Raw genomic sequence first — 23805 nt, 5'->3', positions numbered from 1 at the left:
TTTTATATTTACTTTATTCTATCTAACTAACTACCCAACGTTTATTGACTTGATTATTCCCGTCATTCTTAGCTTAGCTAAATGGTATAGTCGTGCTTTCTCAATGGACATTCGGGTGCTTTCAGAAATTCGCTCTGGCTATCTACTCTGATTTCAGAGCACTCGTCTGAGTTGTACCAAATAAAATAAAATGTTATTGGTCACATACACATGGCTAGCAGATGTTAATGCGAGTGTAGAGACATGCTTGTGCTTGTAGTTCCGACCATGCAGTAATATCTAACAAGTAATCTAACAATTTCACAACAACTACCTAATACACACAAGTGTAAAGGAATGAATAAGAATATGTACATACAAATATATGAATGAGTGATGCCCGAACGGCATAGGCAAGATGCAGCAGATGGTATAGAGTACAGTATATACATATTAGGTGAGTAATGTAGGGTATTATATAATTATATAAATTGGCATTGTTTAAAGTGACAAGTGATACATTTATCACATCCAATTTTTAATTATTAAAGTGGCTAGAGATTTGAGTCAGTATGATGGCAGTAGCCACTCAATGTTAGTGATGGCTGTTTAACAGTCTGATGGCCTTGAGACAGAAGCTGTTTTTCAGTCTCTCGGTCCCAGCTTTGATGCACCTGTCCTGACCACGCCTTCTGGATGATAGCGGGGTGAACCACAGTGTTGAGGATCAGCGGGGTGGAGATGTTGTTTCCTACCCTCAACACTTGGGGGTGGCCCGTCAGAAAGTCCAGGACCCAGTTGCATAGGGCGGTGTTGAGACCCAGGGTCTCGAGCTTAATGACGAGTTTGGAGGGCACTATGGTGTTAAATACTGAGCTGTAGTCGATTACCAGCATACTTAGATAGGTATTCCTCTTGTCCAGATGGGTTAGGGCAGTGTGATTGCAATTGCATCGTCTGTGGACCTATTGGGGCGGTAAGCAAATTGGAGTGGGTCTAGGGTGTCAGGTAGGGTGGAGGTGATATGATCCTTGACTAGTCTCTCAAAGCACTTCATGATGCCGGAAGTGAGTGCTACGGGGCTATTGTCGTTTAGCTCAGTTACCTTAGCTTTCTTGGGAACAGGAACAATGGTGGCCCTCTTGAAGCATGTGGGAACAGCAGACTGGGATAGGGATTGATTGAATATGTCTGTAAACACGCCAGCCAGCTAGTCTGCACATGCTCTGAGGACGCAGCTAGGGATGCCGTCTGGGCCGGCAGCCTTGCGAGGGTTAACACTAGAGGTCGACCGATTATGATTTTAACGCCGATACCGATTATTGGAGGACCAAAAAAAGGCCGATACCAATTAATCGCCCGTTTTTTAAAATGTATTTAATTTATTTATTTGTAATAATGACAATTACCACAATACTGAATGAACACTTATTTTAACTTAATATAATACCTCAATAAAATCAATTTAGCCTCAAATAAATAATGAAACATGTTCAATTTGGTTTAAATAATGCAAAAACAAAGTGTTGGAGAAGAAAGTAAAAGTGCAATATGTGCGATGTAAAAAAGCTAACGTTTAAGTTCCTTGCTCAGAACAAATGAAAGCTGTTGGTTCCTTTTAACATGAGTCTTCAATATTCCCAGGTAAGATGTTTTAGGTTGTAGTTAATATAGGACTATTTCTCTCTATACGATTTGTATTTCATATACACTGCTCAAAAAAATAAAGGGAACACTTAAACAACACAATGTAACTCCAAGTCAATTACACTTCTGTGAAATCAAACTGTCCACTTAGGAAGCAACACTGATTGACAATAAATTTCACATGCTGTTGTGCAAATGGAATAGACAACAGGTGGAAATGATAGGCAATTAGCAAGGCACCCCCAATAAAGGAGTGGTTCTGCAGGTGGTGACCACAGACCACTTCTCAGTTCCTATGCTTCCTGGCTGACGTTTTGGTCACTTTTGAATGCTGGCGGTGCTTTCACTCTAGTGGTAGCATGAGACGGAGTCTACAACCCACACAAGTGGCTCAGGTAGTGCAGCTCATTCAGGATGGCACATCAATGCGAGCTGTGGCAAGAAGGTTTGCTGTGTCTGTCAGCGTAGTGTCCAGAGCATGGAGGCGCTACCAGGAGACAGGCCAGTACATCAGGAGACGTGGAGGAGGCCGTAGGAGGGCAACAACCCAGCAGCAGGACCGCTACCTCCGCCTTTGTGCAAGGAGGAGCAGGAGGAGCACTGCCAGAGCCCTGCAAAATGACCTCCAGCAGGCCACAAATGTGCATGTGTCTGCTCAAACGGTCAGAAACAGACTCCATGAGGGTGGTATGAGGGCCCGACGTCCACAGGTAGGGGTTGTGCTTACAGCCCAACACCGTGCAGGACGTTTGGCATTTGCTAGAGAACACCAAGATTGGCAAATTCGCCACTGGCGCCCTGTGCTCTTCACAGATGAAAGCAGGTTCACACTAAGCACATGTGACAGACGTGACAGAGTCTGGAGACGCCGTATAGAATGTTCTGCTGCCTGCAACATCCTCCAGCATGACCGGTTTGGCGGTGGGTCAGTCATGGTGTGGGGTGGCATTTCTTTGGGGGGGCCGCACAGCCCTCCATGTGCTCGCCAGAGGTAGCCTGACTGCCATTAGGTACCGAGATGAGATCCTCAGACCCCTTGTGAGACCATATGTTGGTGCGGTTGGCCCTGGGTTCCTCCTAATGCAAGACAATGCTAGACCTCATGTGGCTGGAGTGTGTCAGCAGTTCCTGCAAGAGGAAGGCATTGATGCTATGGATTGACCCGCCCGTTCCCCAGACCTGAATCCAATTGAGCACATCTGGGACATCATGTCTCGCTCCATCCACCAACGCCACGTTGCACCACAGACTGTCCAGGAGTTGGCGGATGCTTTAGTCCAGGTCTGGGAGGAGATCCCTCAGGAGACCATCCGCCACCTCATCAGGAGCATGCCCAGGCGTTGTAGGGAGGTCATACAGGCACGTGGAGGCCACACACACTACTGAGCCTCATTTTGACTTGTTTTAAGGACATTACATCAAAGTAGGATCAGCCTGTAGTGTGGTTTTCCACTTTAATTTTGAGTGTCTCCAAATCCAGACCTCCATGGGTTGATAAATTGGATTTCCATTGATTATTTTTGTGTGATTTTGTTGTCAGCACATTCAACTATGTAAAGAAAAAAGTATTTAATAAGATTATTTCATTCATTCAGATCTAGGATGTGTTATTTTAGTGTTTTTTTGAGCAGTGTACATTTGACCATTTGATGTTCTTATAGGCACTTTAGCATTGCCAATGTAGCAATATAGCTTCCGTCCCTCTCCTCGCTCCTACCTGGGCTCGAACGAGGAACACATCGACAACAGCCACCCTCGAAGCAGCGTTACCCATGTAGAGGAAGGGAAAAAACTACTCCAAGTTTCAGAGCGAGTGACGTTTGAAACGCTATTAGCGCGCACCCGGCCAACTATCAAGCCATTTCATATCGGTTACACCAGCCTAATCTTGGGAGTTGACAGGCTTGAAGTCATAAACAGCGCAATGCATTGCGAAGGGCTGCTGGCAAAACGCACAAAAGTGCTATTTTGAATGAACGCTTACGAGCCTGCTGGTGCCTACCATCGCTCAGTCAGACTGCTCTATCAAATCATAGACTTAATTATAACATAATAACACACAGAAACACGAGCCTTAGGTCATTAATATGGTAAAATCCAGAAACTATCATCTCGAAAACAAAACGTTATTCCTGTTACATTGCACAACCTTCAGTGTTATGTCATAATTACGTAAAATTCTGGCAAATTAGTTCGCAACGAGCCAGGCGGCCCAAACTGTTGCATATACCCTGACTGCGTGCAATGAACGCAAAATGACCCAATTTCACCTGGTTAATATAACCTGCTAACCTGGATTTCTTTTAGCTAAATATGCAGGTTTAAAAATATATACTTGTGTATTGATTTTAAGAAAGGCATTGATGTTTATGGTTAGGTACAGTCGTGCAACGAAGTCGTTTGGCGAAGTCGGCTGTCTTTGTTAGGAAGAAATAGTCTTCACTGTTCACAACGAGCCAGGCGGCCCAAGCTGCTGCATATACCCTGACACTGTTTGCAAGAGAAGTGACACATTTTCCCTAGTTATAATAAATTAATGTTAGCAGGCAATATTAACTAAATATGCAGGTTTAAAAATATATACTTGTGTATTGATTTTAAGAAAGGCATTGATGTTTATGGTTGGAGCAACATGTACCTAAGCGATTATATGCAACGCAGGACAGGCTAGATAAACTAGTAATATCATCAACCATGTGTAGTTAACTAGTGATTATGATTGATTGATTGTTTTTTATAAGATAAGTTTAATGCTAGCTAGCAACTTACCTTAGCTTCTTACTGCATTCGCGTAACCTCGTGGAGTGCAATGTAAAGCAGGTGGTTAGAGCGTTGGACTAGTTTACCGTAAGGTTGCAAGATTGAATCCCTGAGCTGACAAGGTAAAAATCTGTCGTTCTGCCGCTGAACAAGGCAGTTAACCCACCGTTCCTAGGCCATCATTGAAAATAAGAATATGTTCTTAACTGACTTGCCTAGTTAACCTCCCTGGGCAAGGTGGGACGCTTTCCCTTTTAACACCACACATCAGTTAAACAACTGCAGAGTTTGTGCCTCTGTATTTAACTTCTATGTCCCACCCTAGTCAACAGCCAGTGGAATCGCGTGGTGCGAAATACAAATACCTCATAAATGCTATAACTTCAATTTCTCAAACATATGACTATTTTACACCATTTTAAAGACAAGACTCTCGTTAATCTAACCACATTGTCCGATTTCAAAAAGGCTTTACAGCGAAAGCAAAACATTAGATTATGTCATGTTTTGAGTACCCTGCCAAAAATAATCACTCAGCCATTTTCAAAGCAAGCATATATGTCACAAAAACCAAAACCACAGCTAAATGCAGCACTAACCTTTGATGATCTTCATCAGATGACACTCCTAGGACATTGTGTTACACAATACATGCATGTTTTGTTCAATCAAGTTCATATTTATATCAAAAACCAGCTTTTTACATTAGCATGTGATGTTTAGAACTAGCATACCCACTGCAAACTTCCGGTGAATTTACTAAATTACTCACAATTAACGTTCACAAAATACATAACAATTATTTTAAGAATTATAGATACAGAACTCCTTTATGCAATCGCGGTGTCAGATTTTAAAATAGCTTTTCGGCGAAAGCACATTTAGCAATATTCTGAGTACATAGCCCGGCCATCACGGCTAGCAAATTTGACACCCACCAAGTTTGGCCCTCACCAAACTCAGATTTACTATAAGAAAAATCGGATTACCTTTGCTGTTCTTCGTCAGAATGCACTCCCAGGACTTCTACTTCAACAACAAATGTTGTTTTGGTTCCAAATAATCCATAGTTATATCCAAATACCGCTGTTTTGTTCATGCGTTCAGGTAACTATCCAAACGGTGACGCGCGAGCGCATTTCGTGACAAAAAAAATCCAAATATTCCATTACCGTACTTCGAAGCATGTCAAACGCTGTTTAAAATACATTTTTATGCTATTTTTCTCGTAAAATAGCGATAATATTCCGACCGGGCGACGTTGTATTCATTCAAAGTCTGAAAGAAAAAAATGGAGAATTCTCATGAGCGCGCATCTCCAGTGTCACTGTCCCCAGCCTGACCACTCACAAACAGAGCTGCTGTACTTCGCCCAGAGACTGCAGACACCTCATTCCACTTTCTGGCGCCTTCTGAGAGCCAATGGAAGCCTTAGAAAATGTCATGTTACAGCAGAGATGCTTTATTTTTGATAGAGATGCAACAGAAGGATAACAAATTGTCAGACAGGGCACTTCCTGTATGGAATCTTCTCAGGTTTTGGCCTGCCATATGAGTTCTGTTATACACAGACACCATTCAAACAGTTTTAGAAACTTTAGTGTTTTCTATCCAAATCTACTAATTATATGCATATTCTCGTTTCTGGGCAAGAGTAGTAACCAGTTTAAATCGGGTATGTTTTTTATCCGGCCGTGCAAATACTGCCCCCTAGCCCTAACAGGTTAAATAAAGGTCTAAAAAAAGTAAAAAAGTAAAAAATGTATTTAAAAATTAAAATCGGCCAAATCGGCGTCCAAAAATACCTATTTCCGATTGTTATGAAAATTTGAAATCGGCCCTAATTAATCGGCCATTCCGATTAATCGGTCGACCGCTAGTTATCTTGTTTAAACGTTTTACTCACGTTGGCTGCAGTGAAGGAGAGTCCGCAGGTTTTGGTAGCGGGCCGTGTCTGTGGCAGTGTATTGTCCTCAAAGCGAGCAAAGAAGTTGTTTAGTTTGTCTGGGAGCAAGACATCGGGGTCCGCGACGGGGCTGGTTTTCCTTTTGTAATCGGTGATTGACTGTAGGCCCTGTCACATACCTCTGGTGTCTAAGCCGGCGAATTGCGTCTCTACTTTGTGTCTATACTGATCCTTAGCTTGTTTGATTGCCTTGCTGAGGAAATAGCTACACTGTTTGTATTCGGTCATGTTTCCGGTCGCCTTGCCCTGATTAAAAGCAGTGGTTCGCCCTTTTCAGTTTTGCGCGAATGCTGCCATCAATCCACGGTTTTAATAGTGGCTGTGGGTACAACACATCACCGATGTTCTTCAGGAATTGGGAGCTTTAGCTGCTTTAGTTGCTTCACAACGTTTTCAGATTTGAAGAAAATCTTTCACCTTTATTTAACCAGGTAGGCTACTTGAGAACAAGTTCTCATTTGCAACTGCCAAGATAAAGCATAGCAGTTTGACACATACAACAACAGAGTTACACATGGAATAAACAAACATACAGTCAATAATACAGTAGAAAGTCTATATACAGTGTGTGCAAATGAGGTAGGATAAGGGAGGTAAGGCAATAAATAGGCTATGGTGGCTAAGTAATTACATTATAGCAATTAAACACTGGAATGGTAGATGTGCAGAAGATGAATGTGCAAGTAGAGATACTGGGGTGCAAAGGAGCAAGATGAATAAATACAGTATGGGGATGAGGTAGTTGGATGGGCTATTTACAGATGGGCTATGTACAGGTGCAGTGATCTGTGAGCTGCTCTGACAGCTGGTGCTTAAAGCTAGTGAGGGAGATATGAGTCTCCAGCTTCAGTGATTTTTGCAGATCGTTCCAGTCATTGGCAGCAGAGAACTGGAATGAAAGGCGGCCAAAATAAGAATTGGCTTTGGGGGTAACCAGTGAGATATACCTGCTGGAGCGCGTGCTACGGGTGGGTGCTGCTATGGTGACCAGCGAGCTGAGATAAGGCGGGCTTTACCTAGCAGAGACTTGAAGATGACCTGGAGCCAGTCTGGCACACTGCTTAGAGTTTCAACAACATGAATAACTTATTTCTAGCCTACAATCATTGATGTTACTACTAATGTGAAAACAAGACAAAATATGACTATTCTTGTTCATTTTAAGACAATTGTCAAATAATTTTAACATTCATTACAGACGTCAATTGTTGTACAACATCATGGCTACGCTGTTGGCATTACCTTTTACAGTGGATTTCCGCTGTTGTGGGCCTTTAACCATCTGTCTGACTTTGTTGTTGACACAGGAGAGAGACGTGACTATCGTGGATCCTCTGGGGAGCCTCAACAACCTCATGATGCTGAAGAGGCAGAGAAGAGTCCCTCCAAATCAGAACACCTCAAGAAACACCTGCAGAGATCCACAGGGAAGAGAACTCACTGCTGCTTTGACTGTGGGAAGAGATTCACCTCCTCAGCAGGCATTAAAATTCATCAAAGAATCCACACAGGAGAGAAACCATTTAGCTGTACTCAATGTGGGAAGAGATTTACTACATCTGGCTCTCTGACTTTACACCAGAGAACACACACAGGAGAGAAACCTTATAGCTGTGGTCAATGTGGGAAGAGTTTTGGTCAATCTAGCGATCTGACAGTGCACCAGAGAATACATACAGGACAGAAACCCTATAGTTGTGATCAATGTGGGAAGAGTTTTGTTCAATCTGGCCAGCTGACATTACACCAGAGAACACACACAGGAGAGAAACCTTATAGCTGTGATCAATGTGGGAAGAGTTTTGGTCGATCTTGCCATCTGACTCAACACCAGAGAATACACACAGGAGAGAAATCTTATAGCTGTGATCAATGTGGGAAGAGTTTTGGTCAATCTGGCCAGCTGACTCAACACCAGAGAACACACACAGGAGAGAAACCCTATAGCTGTGATCAATGTGGCAAGAGTTTTGGTCGATCTTGCCATCTGACTCAACACCAGGGAACACACACAGGAGAGAAATCTTATCGCTGTGGTCAATGTGGGAAGAGTTTTGGTCAATCTGGCCAGCTGACATTACACCAAAGAACACACACTGGAGAGAAACCTTATAGTTGTGGTCAATGTGGGAAGAGTTTTTCTGCATCTAGCAGTCTGACGCTACACCAGAGAACACACACAGGAGAGAAATCTTATAGGTGTGATCAGTGTGACAAGAGATACTCTGATAAAAGATCTCTGATTAAACATCAGAAAATACATTAAGGAGTTGTTTCATGATATCAATGAAATAATGTCACAATGTAGAATGTTTTAACATAGTAGGAGTATTTTAAGGAATTTCACGATGTAGAACCCTAAACGTATACCCCATTCAATTGATTTCAGCGTGATATGGATATTAGCCTTGGGAAAAATCCAGGCTCTGAATTGAAAGAGTACTATTTATGTGATTTAACAAAAAGTGACTAACACAAAAATAGTTGTGTTACACTTACCACTTTGGTGACCCACTTGAATCAAAATGCAACACTTCAAAATGTAGCTAACTGTTTTCTACAAATTGTCCTCTAACCATTGATGTACACATTATTAGCAGATTCCGTGTGGTTTTTGAGCTGTTAGTTTTAACAGGACATGCAACCTCATCTCCCTTCTGTCACACAAAGGATTTTAGCATGATATCGATGAGTTATGACAAATAAGTGTTGTGTTCCTTTGTTTAGCGACCCCTACATTTAAATGTATCACTCCAAAATGTAGCTGACTGTCTTCTGCAGGTTGTCCTCTAACCAGTGAGGTAAAATATATCTCCCATTTCCATGTGTTTTTTAGTTGTGTTAGCTTCAACAGCATGTACAACCTGATTTCCCTCCTAATCGATATCAGTATTTTATTGCTACTTGTCAAAACAGCATTTTTGGTTCTTGTGCATTTTAAAAGGTTTTAAAAATTACAAGTAATACGATTATTGTGGCAGATGTTTGTGGACATTTTATGTTTAGGTTTTCAATATATACTTTAAAACTGTGTTTTGACATTGGGGCTATCCCACCTAGCATAATGTAATTGAAGAGCCATTGAAAATAAGACGATGCAACCAAATATTTCATTTTTTCTGTTCATGTAACATTTAGTAATGAAAATTATTCATGCAACCAACTGACAATTTTTTGGTACAATTATATTGACATTGTTGCCCTGCTTTTAGAATATTAGGGTTAATTCTCACATGTGCCAACCCAAATGTACTAGAGCATGACATTGGGGACTGGGCTCCGATCCAACAACATGCCTATCTAGTGAACCCTGAAAAGAGAGAAGCTCCGCAGTGAGGTGGAAAGTTACTACGGTCTGATTGCAGGAGTTTCCTCTAAAATTCCGACATGTCTGTGGTAAGGACAACTTGGTTGTCTCAAGGGTGGGCAGTCAAAATGTTTTGTGTTTTGCGTTTAGCCAGTGATTTGCCATGGATCACAATTGATTTTGACTGCACGTTTTTCCGTTTTGGAGATGAGTTTTGTTTGGACTCGTTCCAAGGGGACGAGAGTTCTAGAAGCTAGAGAGTTTTAGGAAGACGAGAGTTCTAGAAGCTAGTGGGGGAAAATGTTTTTTTCTTGTTTGTAATTGTTGACAGCCAGTAGACACCATGTTCATATTGGTGAGGGTGAAGCATTGAAGTTGTTTTCTGTTGATGGTGAGCAAACTTTTAAGGTGTTAGTCTTTGGTTTTTCCATTTTATGGTTTGAGGTTGGACTTTAGCACGTCTAGCTCGTTAGCACGTCTAGCTCGTTAGCACGTCTAGCTCGTTATAGCACGTAGGACGCACTGATTGGTGTCACCTCGTTAGTCAGTATGTGTTACACCTGTGCTGGCTTGTCCATCTCGTTAGTGGGAAGGTGTTTCACCTGAGCTGGTCCAGGTTCTATTTAAGAGTGTCTGGCCCAGTGCTCCAGTTGTCTTGATACATGTGGAGAGTCAACACCTTTAGTTGCTCCACCTTTTTGGTTTGCTTCCTGTCTTTAAGTTTGTTGTGGGTTTTTCTTTTGTTTGCCTCTTCTTGGGCAGATTTAGTGGGTCTCATGGTGGGTGTCTTTTAGGTCCCAGTTGTTGTTACTAGTCACCTTTCAGTGGACACCCCCATAGTGTCTATCAGAACCCCTCTTAAAATCCCACCTGTTTAGTTGTGGTTGTTGTCAGTGACTCTTTGTTTGTTCCCTTTTCTATTTAAGTGACATTTCTGGTTTTCTTGATGGGGAACGTAGTGTAACCGATGTGAAATGGTTAGTTAGTTAGCGGTGGTGCGCGCTAATAGCATTTCAATCAGTGACGTCACTCGCTCTGAGACTTGAAGTAGGGTTTCACCTTGCGTTGCAAGGGCCGCGGCTTTTGTGGCGCGATGGGTAACGATGCTTCGTGGGGTGTCAGTTGTTGATGTGTGCAAGGGTCCCTGGTTCGAGCCCGGGTTGGGGCGAAGAGAGGGACGGAACCTACACTGTTACATACAGTAGCAACAAACAATGTGGTAAAGCAAGCTCATATTTTGGGTTTGATGTTCCATCCAAATGTTAATATTTTAATCAATTGCATTTCCTTAAAATGAATTAGAATGCTTATTCGTTTTTTTTATCCTCTTATTTTTGTGTAGTAAATGTTTATTTTCAATGTTTTTATTTTTTGTTGGTGAAGCCATTGTGTTGCATATCTGAAATGTGCTGTATAAAGCTTGATTTTAACATATTGTAAAACAAATGACCCAATGACTGATTAATCAACAGACCCTTGCAAAAGCAACATGTATCTTTGTCCATCTTAGTATGATAAACAGTATACATTCAGTATATTTTACACTGTCAAAATAGTGCATGGTATGTAAATTTTGTTTCACTTTTCAACCAACCCAGTACATTTGCTGAAAATGATGAATGCCCCTGCAACACAGAAACACATTTAGTCATATTATATAAAACACTCAAAGTAATGGATATGGAGCATCTATGGCCTCAGTTACACCTGGCACCTAAAAGTGACTTCTTTTATCAGATCACTCCAAGCTGCATTAGTTTCAGATCTACCAGGATGGGCCTTTGACATAGTCTGGATGCAGTCAGGCCACCGAATATAAGTAATGTAAAGAGATGGGGTGAATCAGTGGGGAAAAGTACTTTCTACACAAATGACCTTCATAATAACAAAGAACAAATGTGTGTGTCTGAGGGGAAATTAACTTTCACACACAAAAGGGGTGAGACATTACACCAATATCAGTGGACAATTTGCACTAATGTAAATAAACATAGATGATGGAGCATATTCCCTTTTGCTTATGTGATCAACCGCTAAGGGGACATAAATATTTACCATCTAAAAAACATTTGACCTCTCACCTCTGGCTGTAAAAGTGTTCTTCCTAACCAGTCAGCACAGGTGTAACACATACTAACGGGGTGACACCAATCAGTGCGTCCTACATGCTAACGAGCTATACGTGCTAAAGTCCAACCTCAAAACATAAATGGAAAAACCAAAGCCTGTAAAACCTTCACCTTTAAGACAACAAATATATCCTACATTTTTGATGGACAAGTTTGCTCACCACCAACAGAAAACAACTTCCATTTCACGTTATAATCTACTGGCTGTCAACAATTAAAAACAAGAACAAATCAGGCCTCCCGGGTGAAGCAGTGGTCTATCTGTGTGACCAGAGATTCTGGGTTCGATGTTGTACAACAACTGAAGTCTTTAATGAATGTTAAATTATTTGACAATTGTCTTATAACAGTCAAGTTAGAAACAATAGTCATATGTTGCCCCTTTCTGTGTTTGCTAAAATTGCAGCACGAGGGCGATGCACACACAATTTGATTGCAGAAATGCCTCCCTGCTAATGAGGAAACCGCTCGTTATGGATGTAGTATATCTGGTAATGAGGAAACCACTAGTTATGGATGTAGCAAATCTGGTAATGAGGAAACCACTAGTTATGGATGTAGTATATCTGGTAATGAGGAAACCACTAGTTATGGATGTAGTATATCTGGTAATGAGGAAACCACTAGTTATGGATGTAGTATTTCTGCTTGGAGCAAAAATGGTGAGTAAAGATTTTGTTTTTCAATGTATTCTGAATATTACAGCGCAAGATCAGGAGTGCTACTCAAGGAAACTCACATTAAGCTCTGTGTCTATTCACTAATTCACCACCGTGGGGGAAAACTCAGGGGAGTTCTCATAGGCTGACAGCAAAAATAGCCTCCATTTCCAGGTTGCATATGAGTGCATTTCACATTACTTTTGGATTATAATTGTAAGGCTCGTTTGAATGTCCAGGTTAATAAAATGTTTGTTTTATTGTTGCAAATCAACTGATTTATACTTTAAAAAAAACACTTCAACCAGTAAAATGCTCTTTAGCTAGCTTTGTCATCAGCCTGAAACTGAGGGTTTGTACATGAAGTGTTTAACAAAATTGGCCCATAACTTCACCTAACAATAACATAGACCTACTGTAGGACCCATAACTTCACCGAACCACAATAACTACAGACATACTGGAGCACGTGTGTGTTGTACAATACAATAGAGGCAGGATACTTGTCCACATGATTAATGCAGCAAAAATGACTAACTCATTTTTTAACAAATTAGCAGTTACTGCCTTTTTGCTTGGTAGGGCAGTACTGTAGGACCCATAACTTCACCTAGCAACAACATAGACCTACTGTAGGACCCATAACTTCACCTAGCAACAACATAGACCTACTGTAGGACCCATAACTTCACCTAACAATAACATAGACCTAGGACTATGTGTGTTGTACAATAGCCTATCCATCAAGGAACAGCTCTCTACACATTATGAGCTAAGTATCTCTGTGTCCAAACAGACTAACGAGACCCTACTGTAAATCAAGCAGACAATAACACATTATAAACATCAATTTGTTAGGGATGTTGGATCCAACGTGGAGCACGGCATAACTGTCTTTACCAGAGTAATGAATGAAGAAGCACTTTGGTTGTTGTTGCATGTCGTAATGTTTGTCATTTAAAACAATTATTTTACCTTTATTTGGCCATATACCATACTTCCTCTGGTCTTATTGCTTAACTGTAACATGTGTATACCATCAGAGTCCCTCCCACCACAAAATCACAACTTAATTGTCTCACAGAATGGCAAACAAGTTATAAACGAAACGTTTGACGTGTGTCTATTGTAGGCCTTGCGTAGAGTGTGTATACTCGCAAAACGCAGATTTCTAAATAATGTTGGAGAAATACATAAAATAAGAAGCATTATTGACATGAAATGGACAGTGGTTTTGGGGAGACTGAACATATTAGCAAACGTCTGAGTTTGTAAGTCTTCAAAACAAAGTACCAATTTTGAAGGATAGGTGTGGCTAAACAAAAAATATATAATTTAGAGAAGATAGTAATGTCCATTATTACTTTAGAGATGAAGTGGGCCACCAACAAAACGTTAATAACAACGGATCAACTGCAGCCTGGAATAGTAATATATATTATTATAGAGCTCTGCTCAGCCTATAAACATGAAATGATCTATTATTATAGAGCTCTGCTCAGCCTATAAACATGAAATGATCTATTATTATAGAGCTCTGCTCAGCCTGAAACATGACATTATCTATTATTATAGAGCTCTGCTCAGCCTATAAACATGACATTATCTATTATTATTGAGCTCTGGTCAGCCTATAAACATGACATTATCTATTATTATAGAGCTCTGCTCAGCCTATAAACATGACATTATCTATTATTATAGAGCTCTGCTCAGCCTATAAACATGATATTATCTATTATTATAGAGCTCTGCTCAGCCTGAAACATGACATTATCTATTATTATAGAGCTCTGTTCAGCCTATAAACATGACATTATCTATTATTATAGAGCTCTGATCAGCCTATAAACATGACATTATCTATTATTATAGAGCTCTGCTCAGCCTGACACATGACATTCCCTGAGAAATTAGATTTGGAGCTCTACATCATTTGTTTTTAAATCTCACCGTCACCAAGTTTATTATTAATTATCTAATGTTGTGAAAACTGACCTCAGGTTATTGAGGGATCTAGTCTAGATTAAACCTCATAGGAAAACAATTTTATTTAATGCAGGTTTCATTCAGGTCTCTGTTTAACTAGATACTCTGTTTGTCTTTGGCAGGAGAGAGACCAGACTCTGACAGCGGGAAGAGTTCCTCAGAGGAAACAGACCCAGAGACACCTAACCAACACCACTGCTCCCACTGTGGAAAGAGTTTTAGGTGGTTAGGGAGCCTGAAAATGCATGAGAGAATACATACAGGAGAAAAGCCCTACCACTGTTCCCACTGTGGGAAGAATTTTACTCAGTTAGGGGCCCTGGTTGGGCATGAGAGAACACACACGGGAGAGAAGCCTTATCACTGTTCCCACTGTGGAAAGAGTTTTAGGTGGTTATGGGTCCTGAAAAAGCATGAGAGAATACACACTGGAGAGAAGCCTTATCACTGTTCTCACTGTGGAAACAGTTTTAGGTGGTTAGTGAGCCTGAAAACGCATGAGAGAATACACACAGGCGAAAAGCCCTTCCAATGTTCCCAGTGTGAAAAGAGTTTTAGGTGGTCATGGAGTCTGAAAAAGCATGAGGGAATACACACAGGAGAAAAGCCTTTCCAACATACTAATACACAGGAGGAGAAGACATACCACTGTTCTCATTGTGAAAATACATTTTCCCAGTCAGAGGACCTGAAATCACACGAGAGAATAGAGAGGCTGTGTTCTGACTTGTGTTTTTGACTGAGAATTTGTCCACGGACAGGATTCATAGGGCCAGGGTGTCTGCTATGGACACCTGGAAAAATTAGCAGTGGACATTTCTGAACGTTTTTCCAACAGACCTGTACATCCATGAATGGATTTCTATAATGTGTAACTATTTCTGATGTATGTATTGTTTAATAGATGTACTATGTTAGGTATATTTATCTGTGGTTTTATTTCAACAGATTTTACTGATGCTATTAGATTGCTGGGTGGGGGGAGTTTAATATATACAGTGCCTTCAGAAAGTATTCACACCCCTTGACTTGTCCCACATTTCGTTGTGTTACAGCCTAAATTGAAAATTTATTTTTATTTATTTTTTATTTCACCTTTAACCAGGTAGGCTAGTTGAGAATAAGTTCTCATTTGCAACTGCGACCTGGCCAAGATAAAGCAAAGCAGTTCGACACATACAACAACACAGAGTTACACATGGAATAAACAAACATACAATCAATTATACAGTAGAAAAATCTATATACAGCATGTGCAAATGAGGTAGGATAAGAGAGGTTAGGCAATAAATAGGCCATGGTGGTGAAGTAATTACAATATAGCAATTAAACACTGGAATGGTAGGGTGTGCAGAAGATGAATGTGCAAGTAGAGATACTGGGGTTAAATGGATTTAATACCCCATAATGTCAAAGTGGAATTATGTTTTTGGAAATGTTTACAAATTTAATTAAAAGCCTAAATAAGTTCAGGAGTAAAGATTTTGCTTAACAAATCACATAATAAATTGCATGGACTCACTGTGTGCAATAATAGTGTTTAACATGCTTTTTGAATGAATACCTCCTCTCTGTACCCCACACATACAATTATCTGTATTGTCCCTCAGTCGAGCAGTGAATTTCAAACACAGATTCAACCACAAAGACCAGGGAGGTTTTCCAACGCCTCGCAAAGAAGGGCACCTATTGGTAGATGGGTAAAAAAAAAAGCAGACATTGAATATCTCTTTGAGCATGGTGAAGTTATTAATTACACTTTAGATGGTGTATCAATATACTCAGTCCCTAACTCAGTTGCTGGAGAGGAAGGAAACCGCTCAGGGATTTCACCATGAGGCCAATGGTGACTTTAAAATAGTTACAGTGTTTAATGGTTGTGATATGAGAGAACTGCGGATGGATCAACAACATTGTAGTTACTCCACAATATTAACCTAATTGACAGAGTGAAAAGAAGGAAGCCTGTACAGAAATAAAAATATTCCAAAACATGCATCCTGTTTGCAATTAGGCACAAAAGTAATACTGCAAAAAAAATGTGTTGAAGAAATTACCTTTAAATCCTGAATACAAAGTGTTATGTTTAGGGCATATCCAACACATCACTGACTACCACTCTTCATATTTTCAAGCATGGTGGTGGCTGCATCATGTTATGGGTATGCTTGTCATTGGCGTCACTAGAGTCGTCACTACAGTCCCTGGTTCTAATCCAGGCTGTATCACAACCGGCTGTGATCGGAAGTCCCATAGGGCGCCGCACAATTGGCCCAGCGTCGTCCAAGTTAGGGGAGGGTTTGGCCGGTCGGGAGTCCTTCTCCCATTGCGCTCTAGTGACTCCTGTGGCGGTCAGCATGCACGCTGACTTCGGTCGCCAGCTGGACAGTGTTTCCTCCGACACATTGGTGTGGCTGGCTTCCGGGTTAAACGAGCAGTGTGTCAGGATGTGCAGTGCGGCTTGGCAGGGTCATGTTTCGGAGGACACATGGAACTCGACCTACGCCTCTCCCCCGAGTCCGTAGGGGAGTTGCAATTGGATATCATGAAATTGGTGAGAATAAGGGGTAAAGGAACAAAAAAAATAATATATATATACACTCGTACTGAAATTAGATTTTTTGATGACCTGGCAGATGTGTAAAACCATGTAAACACCTGCAAGACTTCGGTTAGAAGTGAATCCCCTGCCTGAACATCCTAAGAAGCACACAGAGACCTGCATTTTGAAGTCGCTTTAATAATACTTGTGAAAACTGACTTCAGGTGATTGAGGGATCTAGTCTAGATTAAACGTCATAGGAAGTTTTTTTATTGCGATTAATCCATTGTCTGAGAGCATTGAAAATACACTGAAAACATCCAAAATACATGCCATATACTGCTAAAATCTACAATGCCATGTAAAAACAAGATGACATTGAGGTTAAATAAAGTGTGCTTTACCAATGTAACATATTTTGACACGTCTACTGTGGGGCTCTGCAGAGTCATAATATCCATAACAACTACAGGTCAAACAGGGAAATGGTTCACATCGTTTTTCCACCATTCATTTTTACCATAGGGCTGTGATATGTTTAGGCTCACCGTGGTGTGACGTTTTGATAACCATGTAAATCTCTCTAGGACAAGGTGACTGAGGACACACAGTGTGTTGTGAATGTATTGTAATGTTTTTAAAATGGTATAACTGCCTTTATTTTAGCTGGACCCCAGGAAGAGTAGCTGCTGCCTTGGCATGAACTAATGGGGATCCATAATAAATACAAACACTTGTATCAATATATTTGTCTCTCTTTACTCTCGGATTCTAAAATGCTAATTAGCATCAAAGTAGACGACATGCAAGACTACAAATCCCTGCAAGCTCCTGCATGTCATCTCTAGCTGACACCTTTCACAGAACAGTTCACTGAATTGTCCATTGAAATAAATGTTGACAATTGAATCATTGCTACATTAAGGCCTGATTGGTGGAGTGCTGCAGAGATGGTTGTCCTTCTGGAAGGTTCTCCCATCTCCACAGAGGAACTCTGGAGCTCTGTCAGAGTGACCATCAGGTTTTTGGTCACCTCCCTGACCGAGGCCCTTCTCCCCCAATCGCTCAGTTTGGCCGGGTGACCAGCTCTTGGAAGAGTATTCCATTTATGAATGATGGAGGCCAGTGTGTTCTTGGGGACCTTCAATGCTGCAGAATTTGTTTTTGGTACCCTTCCCCAGATCTGTGCCTCGACACAAGCTTGTCCTGGAGCTCTACGGACAGTTCCTTCGACCTCATGGCTTGGTTTTTACTCTGACATGCGCTGTCAACTCTGGGACGTTATATAGACAGGTGTGTGCCTTCCAAATCATATCCAATCAATTGAATTTACCACAGGTGGACTCCGAACAAGTTGTAGATACATCTCAAGGATGATTAATGGAAACAAGATGCACCTGAAAGCAATTTTGAGTCTATAGCAAAAGGTCTGAAAACTTAAGTAAATACGTTTTTTATTTTTAAACCTGTTTTCACTTTGTCATTATGGGCTATTGATGACACCCCTCTGAAACAAGATAGCCTAACATCAGAAAAAAACCTCTTCTTTAGCCTACTCCTCCCGCTGCTGCTTGCCTTTGTAAATTCTGATGTTATGCTCCTAAAGTTTCTGGTGATGGTGATGCGTGGTGCAGACCTCACTACCCTCTGGAGAGCCTTTCGGTTATGGGCGGAGCAGCAGCCATACCAGGCGGTGATACAGCCCGACAGGATGCTCTCGATTGTGCATCTGCAAAAGTTTGAGTGTATTTTTATGACTACCTAAAGGCTTCCCTGTTTTGTATATTCCTGTTCACTGGACCCTATGATCACTTGGCTACATAGCTGATGCCTGCTGGACTGTTCATTAATCACGGGTCTCCATTTTGTTTATTTTGTTTATCTGTCGGTCCCAGCCTCGAACTCAGGCCCTGTGTGTAGTTAACTGATCCTCTCTGCCCATTCATTGCCATTTTACCTGTTGTTGTCTTAGCTGATTAACTGTTGTCTTACCCGTTGTTGTCTTAGCTAGCTCTCCCAATCAACACCTGTGATTGCTTTATGTCTCTCTAATGTCAATATGCCTTGTATACTGTTGTTTAGGGTAGTTATCATTGTTTTATTTTACTGCGGAGCCCCTAGTCCCACTCAACATGCCTCAGAGAACTCTTTTGTCCCACCTCCTCCAGAGATGCAACCTCTCTTATCGTAACTCAATGCCTAGGTTTACCTCCACTGTACCCGCACCCTACCATACCCCTGTCTGTACGTTATGCCTTGAATCTATCCTACCACGCCCAGAAATCTGCTCCTTTTATTCTCTGTTCACAATGCACTAGACGACCAGTTCTGATAGCCTTTAGCCGTACCCTCATCCTACTCCTCTGTTCCTCTGGTGATGTAGAGGTTAACCCAGGCCCTGTGTGTCCCCAGGTGCTCTCATTTGTTGACTTCTGTAACCGTAAAAGCCTTGGTTTCATGCATGTTAACATCAGAAGCCTCCTCCCTGAGTTTGTTTGACTCACTGCTTTAGCACACTCCGCCAACCTTGATGTCCTTGCCGTGTCTGAATCCTGGCTTTGGAAGGCCACCAAAAATTCGGAAATTTCCATCCCCAACAACAACATTTTCCGTCAAGATAGAACTGCCAAAGGGGGAGGAGTTAGCTTGCAAAGTTCTGTCATGCTTTCCAGGTCTATGCCCAAACAGTTCAAGCTTCTAATTTTAAAAATAAATCTCTCCAGAAATAAGTCTCTCACTGTTGCCGCCTGTTATAGACCCCCCTCAGCTCCCAGCTGTGCCCTGGACACCATATGTGAATCGATTGCCCTCCATCTATATTCAGAGTTCGTTCTGTTAGGTGACCTAAACTGGGATATGCTTAACACCCCGGCCGTCCTACAATCCAAGCTAGATGCGCTCAATCTCACACAAATTATCAAGGAACCCACCAGGTACAACCCTAAATCCGTAAACATGGGCACCCTCATAGATATTATCCTGACCAACTTGCCCTCCAAATACACCTCTGCTGTTTTCAATCAGAATCTCAGTGATCACTGTCTCATTGCCTGCATCCATTATGTGTTCGCGGTCAAATGACCACCCCTCATCCCTATTAAATGCTCCTGCGAGCAGGCCTTTCTAATCGACCTGGCCCGGGTATCCTGGAAGGACATTGACCTCATCCCATCAGTATAGGATGCTTGGTTGTTCTTTAACCTCTTACAGCTAGACGTTCCGCTAGCGGAACACCTGCTCCAATATCCAATGATAGGCGTGGCGCGAATTACAAATTCCTCAAAAATACAAATTTTTTTCAAACATATGACTATTTTACAGCATTTTAAAGACAAGACTCTCCTTTATCTAACCACACTGTCCGATTTCAAAAAGGCTTTACAGCGAAAACAAAACATTAGATTATGTCAGCAGAGTACCCAGCCAGAAATAATCAGACACCCATTTTTCAAGCTAGCATATAATGTCACAAAAAACAAAACCACAGCTAAATGCAGCACTAACCTTTGATGATCTTCATCAGATGACACGCCTAGGACATTATGTTATACAATGCATGCATGTTTTGTTCAATCAAGTTCATATTTGTATCAAAAACCAGCTTTTTACATTAGCATGTGACGTTCAGAACTAGCATTCCCACCGAACACTTCCGGTGAATTTACTAAATTACTCACGATAAATGTTCACAAAAAACATAACAATTATTTAAAAAATTATAGATACAGAACTCCGTTGTGCAATCGAGGTGTCCGATTTTAAAATAGCTTTTCGGTGAAAGAACATTTTGCAATATTCTAGTAGATAGCCCAGCCATCACTGAAATTCTAACCAATAAGGAGAGACTTTGTCATTTCTTCAAACAATCAACCTTTATTTGATAAGAATTGCAATAATGTAGCTGGTCAGCCCTACACTCTGAGGTGGAAGGCCGAGAGCTCGATGACACAAGGAGTTCAGAAGCCTTACATAGTCAAACTATCTTGTGCATATAGAAAACACGTGATCTTGGTATGTGTACGTGTGTGGAGAACGAGACACAGACTAACTGTGAATTGGTCGTCTCGTTCTGTAGCAACAGCTAGTTATTCTAGTTTTCTAGTGAGGTGTCAAAACAACAGGAAATCACTCTAGACACAGTTCCTATGAAGTAGATCAACGGTTCCCTGGATTGGGCCAAGCGCCTTTGGCCTGTCTGTCAAGGGTGTGTGGTTGCACACCCACACAAACTTCTCAACCTTAAAGAGATCCTTCAGCACATTAGAAGTCATAAACTTAAAGAGGTTAACATAGATTTTTCCCTCACAACAATGCACAGAGATAAATCAGATCCAGCCTGAACTGTGTGATGTAGTAGACAGTTGTAGATTCTCTAGAGATAAATCAGATCCAGACTGAACTGTGTGATGTAGTAGGGAGTTGTAGTTTCTCTAGAGATAAATCAGATCCAGACTGAACTGTGTGTGGTAGTAGAGTTGTAGTTTCCAACAGGCCAATATTCTACATAGTTTAGCGCATAAAACGTAATTAACTAGTGACCATAGTCCATTGCGTGCCTACTTGTCTTGTCTGTGTTTCTTTTACACCTGCTATGTAAAAGAGACAGAAGAATGCACGATGGTCAATGCAATCAGGGATCCTTGGGACATCCCTACCCTAAACCCTAACCCCTAACCTTAACCCTTTTAAATGTCAACTTCAATGGGATAGGGACGTCCCAAGGATGTATTTCTACCTGAAAATACATGATCTAAGTGATTGATAGTTGGTATTCAGCAGTCATAAAGCCTTATTTACTTTAATGAACTACTAAAATAGTGATTTTGTCAGACAGGACAGACAGCAGCTCTACACTTTATTGACTGACTGATCCATTCATCCTTCCATCCCTCCTCAGCCTTCCTCTCCTCTGAAGACCCAGTGGGGGTGGAGCTCATTCAGAGAGCTGTTGAGGGACTGGTTAGGAAGAACACTTCTACAGCCAGAGAGGTGAGAGGTCACACATGGTTTAGATGGTAAATATTTATGTCCCCTTAGTGGTTCATCACGTCAGCTAAAGGGAATATGTTCCATCATCTATGTTTATTTACATTAGTGCAAATTGTCCACTGATATTGGTGTAATTTCTCACCCCTTTTGGCTGTATGAAAGTTAATTTCCTCTCAGGCACACACATTTGTTCTTTGATATTTTGAAGGTCATTTGTGTCAAATGTACTTTTCCCCACTCATTCACCCCATCTCTTTACATTGCTTATGTATATTCGGTAGCCTGACGCAAATTCTGAACACATTTTTTACATTTTAGTCATTTAGCAGACGCTCTTATCCAGAGCGACTTACAGTAGTGAATGCATACATTTCATACATTTTTTTCCCCCGTACTGGTGCCCCGTGGGAATCGAACCTACAACCCTGGCGTTGCAAACACCATGCTCTACCAACTGAGCCACACGGGACTGAACACAATGCCCATCCTGGCAGATCTAAACCTAATGCAGCACATTGTGACTTTTGTGCATCCAGACCTAATGCAGCTTGGAGTGATAAGATGACAGAAGTCACATTTAGGTGCCAGGTGTAACTGAGGCCATAGATGCTCCATATCCATTACTTTGAATGTTTTATATAATATGACTAAATGTGTTTCTGTGTTGCAGGGGCAGTCAAGAAATGGAACAGCAAGGCCACAGAACATGACATAATCAGAGCTGTGGGAGACCACCTCAAGCCCCTGGTAGAGCCGGGGGTGGTGTTTACCACTCCACCACGCCTTCAGCAGGCTGGATACTGTTTTTCATACTAAGAGGGACCAGGAGTCTGTTGATTGGTCAGTCATTGGGTTAATTTGTTGAAATCAAATCAAGCTTTATTTATACAGCACATTTCAGACATGGATGCAACACAATGGCTTCACAGGAAATAAACAGAAATATTTAGTACACAACAAACAGAAGACTACTGAGCCATTGATTACAATATTAATTGGATGCATCATCCAACCCAAAATATACGCTTTTTTTTTAGGAGGGGTTCTGAAAGACACTATGGGGGTGTCCACTGAAAGTTGACTAGTAACAACAACTGGGACATAAAAGACACCCACCATGAGACCCACTAAATCTGCCCAAGAAGAGGCAAACAAAATAAAAACCCACACCAAACTTAAAGACAGGAAGCAAACCAAAAAGGTAGAGCAACTAAAGGTGTTGACTCTCCACATGTATCAAGACAACTGGAGCACTGGGCCAGACACTCTTAAATAGAACCTGGACCAGCTCAGGTGAAACACCTTCCCACTAACGAGATGGACAAGCCAGCACAGGTGTAACACATACTGACTAACGAGGTGACACCAATCAGTGCGTCCTACGTGCTAACGGGGTACACGTGCTAACGGGGTACACGTGCTAAAGTCCAACCTCAAAACATAAATGGAAAAACCAAAGACTAACACCTTCCCCCTTAAGACAACAAATATATCCCATATTTTTGTTGGACAAGTTTCCTTACCAACAACAGAAAACAACTTCCATTTCACATTATAATCAACTACAATGTTTCACCTTCTACAATATAAACATGGCGTCTACTGGCTGTCAACAATTAAAAACATGTATTTCAAAATAATAATATACAATAGTTTTATTTGTTTCTCCTTTTTCTTCCTATAGAATCCTAAAACTCACTAGCTTCTAGAACTCCCCTTTGAACGAGCCCAAAAATACACTCAAATCAAATTTTATTGTATTAGTCACATGCCCCCGAATACAACAGGTGTAGACCTGTAGACCTAACATTGAAATGCATACTTACGAGCCCCTAACC

The 23805-nt window shown here is 41.2% G+C and overlaps 2 protein-coding genes across 2 annotated transcripts in view; both read left to right on the top strand.

The window, feature by feature from the left end:
• Positions 1-23805, top strand: part of LOC106606985 (zinc finger protein 850-like) — an 898172-nt gene that overhangs the window by 772099 nt on the left and 102268 nt on the right. The window contains exon 2 of the mRNA XM_045711835.1: positions 14559-15047. Coding sequence (XP_045567791.1) covers positions 14678-15047 — 370 coding nt within the window. The 5' untranslated portion in view covers positions 14559-14677. The remainder of the gene's footprint in view (positions 1-14558; positions 15048-23805) is intronic.
• On the top strand, positions 7788-8884 carry LOC123732640 (zinc finger protein 180-like; the record flags this gene model as incomplete). Its single annotated transcript, XM_045711913.1, has 1 exon — positions 7788-8884. A coding segment is annotated over one exon (831 nt), but the record flags the coding sequence as incomplete, so codon positions are not given.

The sequence above is a fragment of the Salmo salar genome, chromosome ssa02 (genome assembly GCF_905237065.1).
Source record: "Salmo salar chromosome ssa02, Ssal_v3.1, whole genome shotgun sequence".
Taxonomy (NCBI): Eukaryota; Metazoa; Chordata; class Actinopteri; order Salmoniformes; family Salmonidae; genus Salmo; species Salmo salar.
Note: the sequence above shows the minus strand (reverse complement) of the source record. Positions and strands in the feature narration are given on the sequence as shown.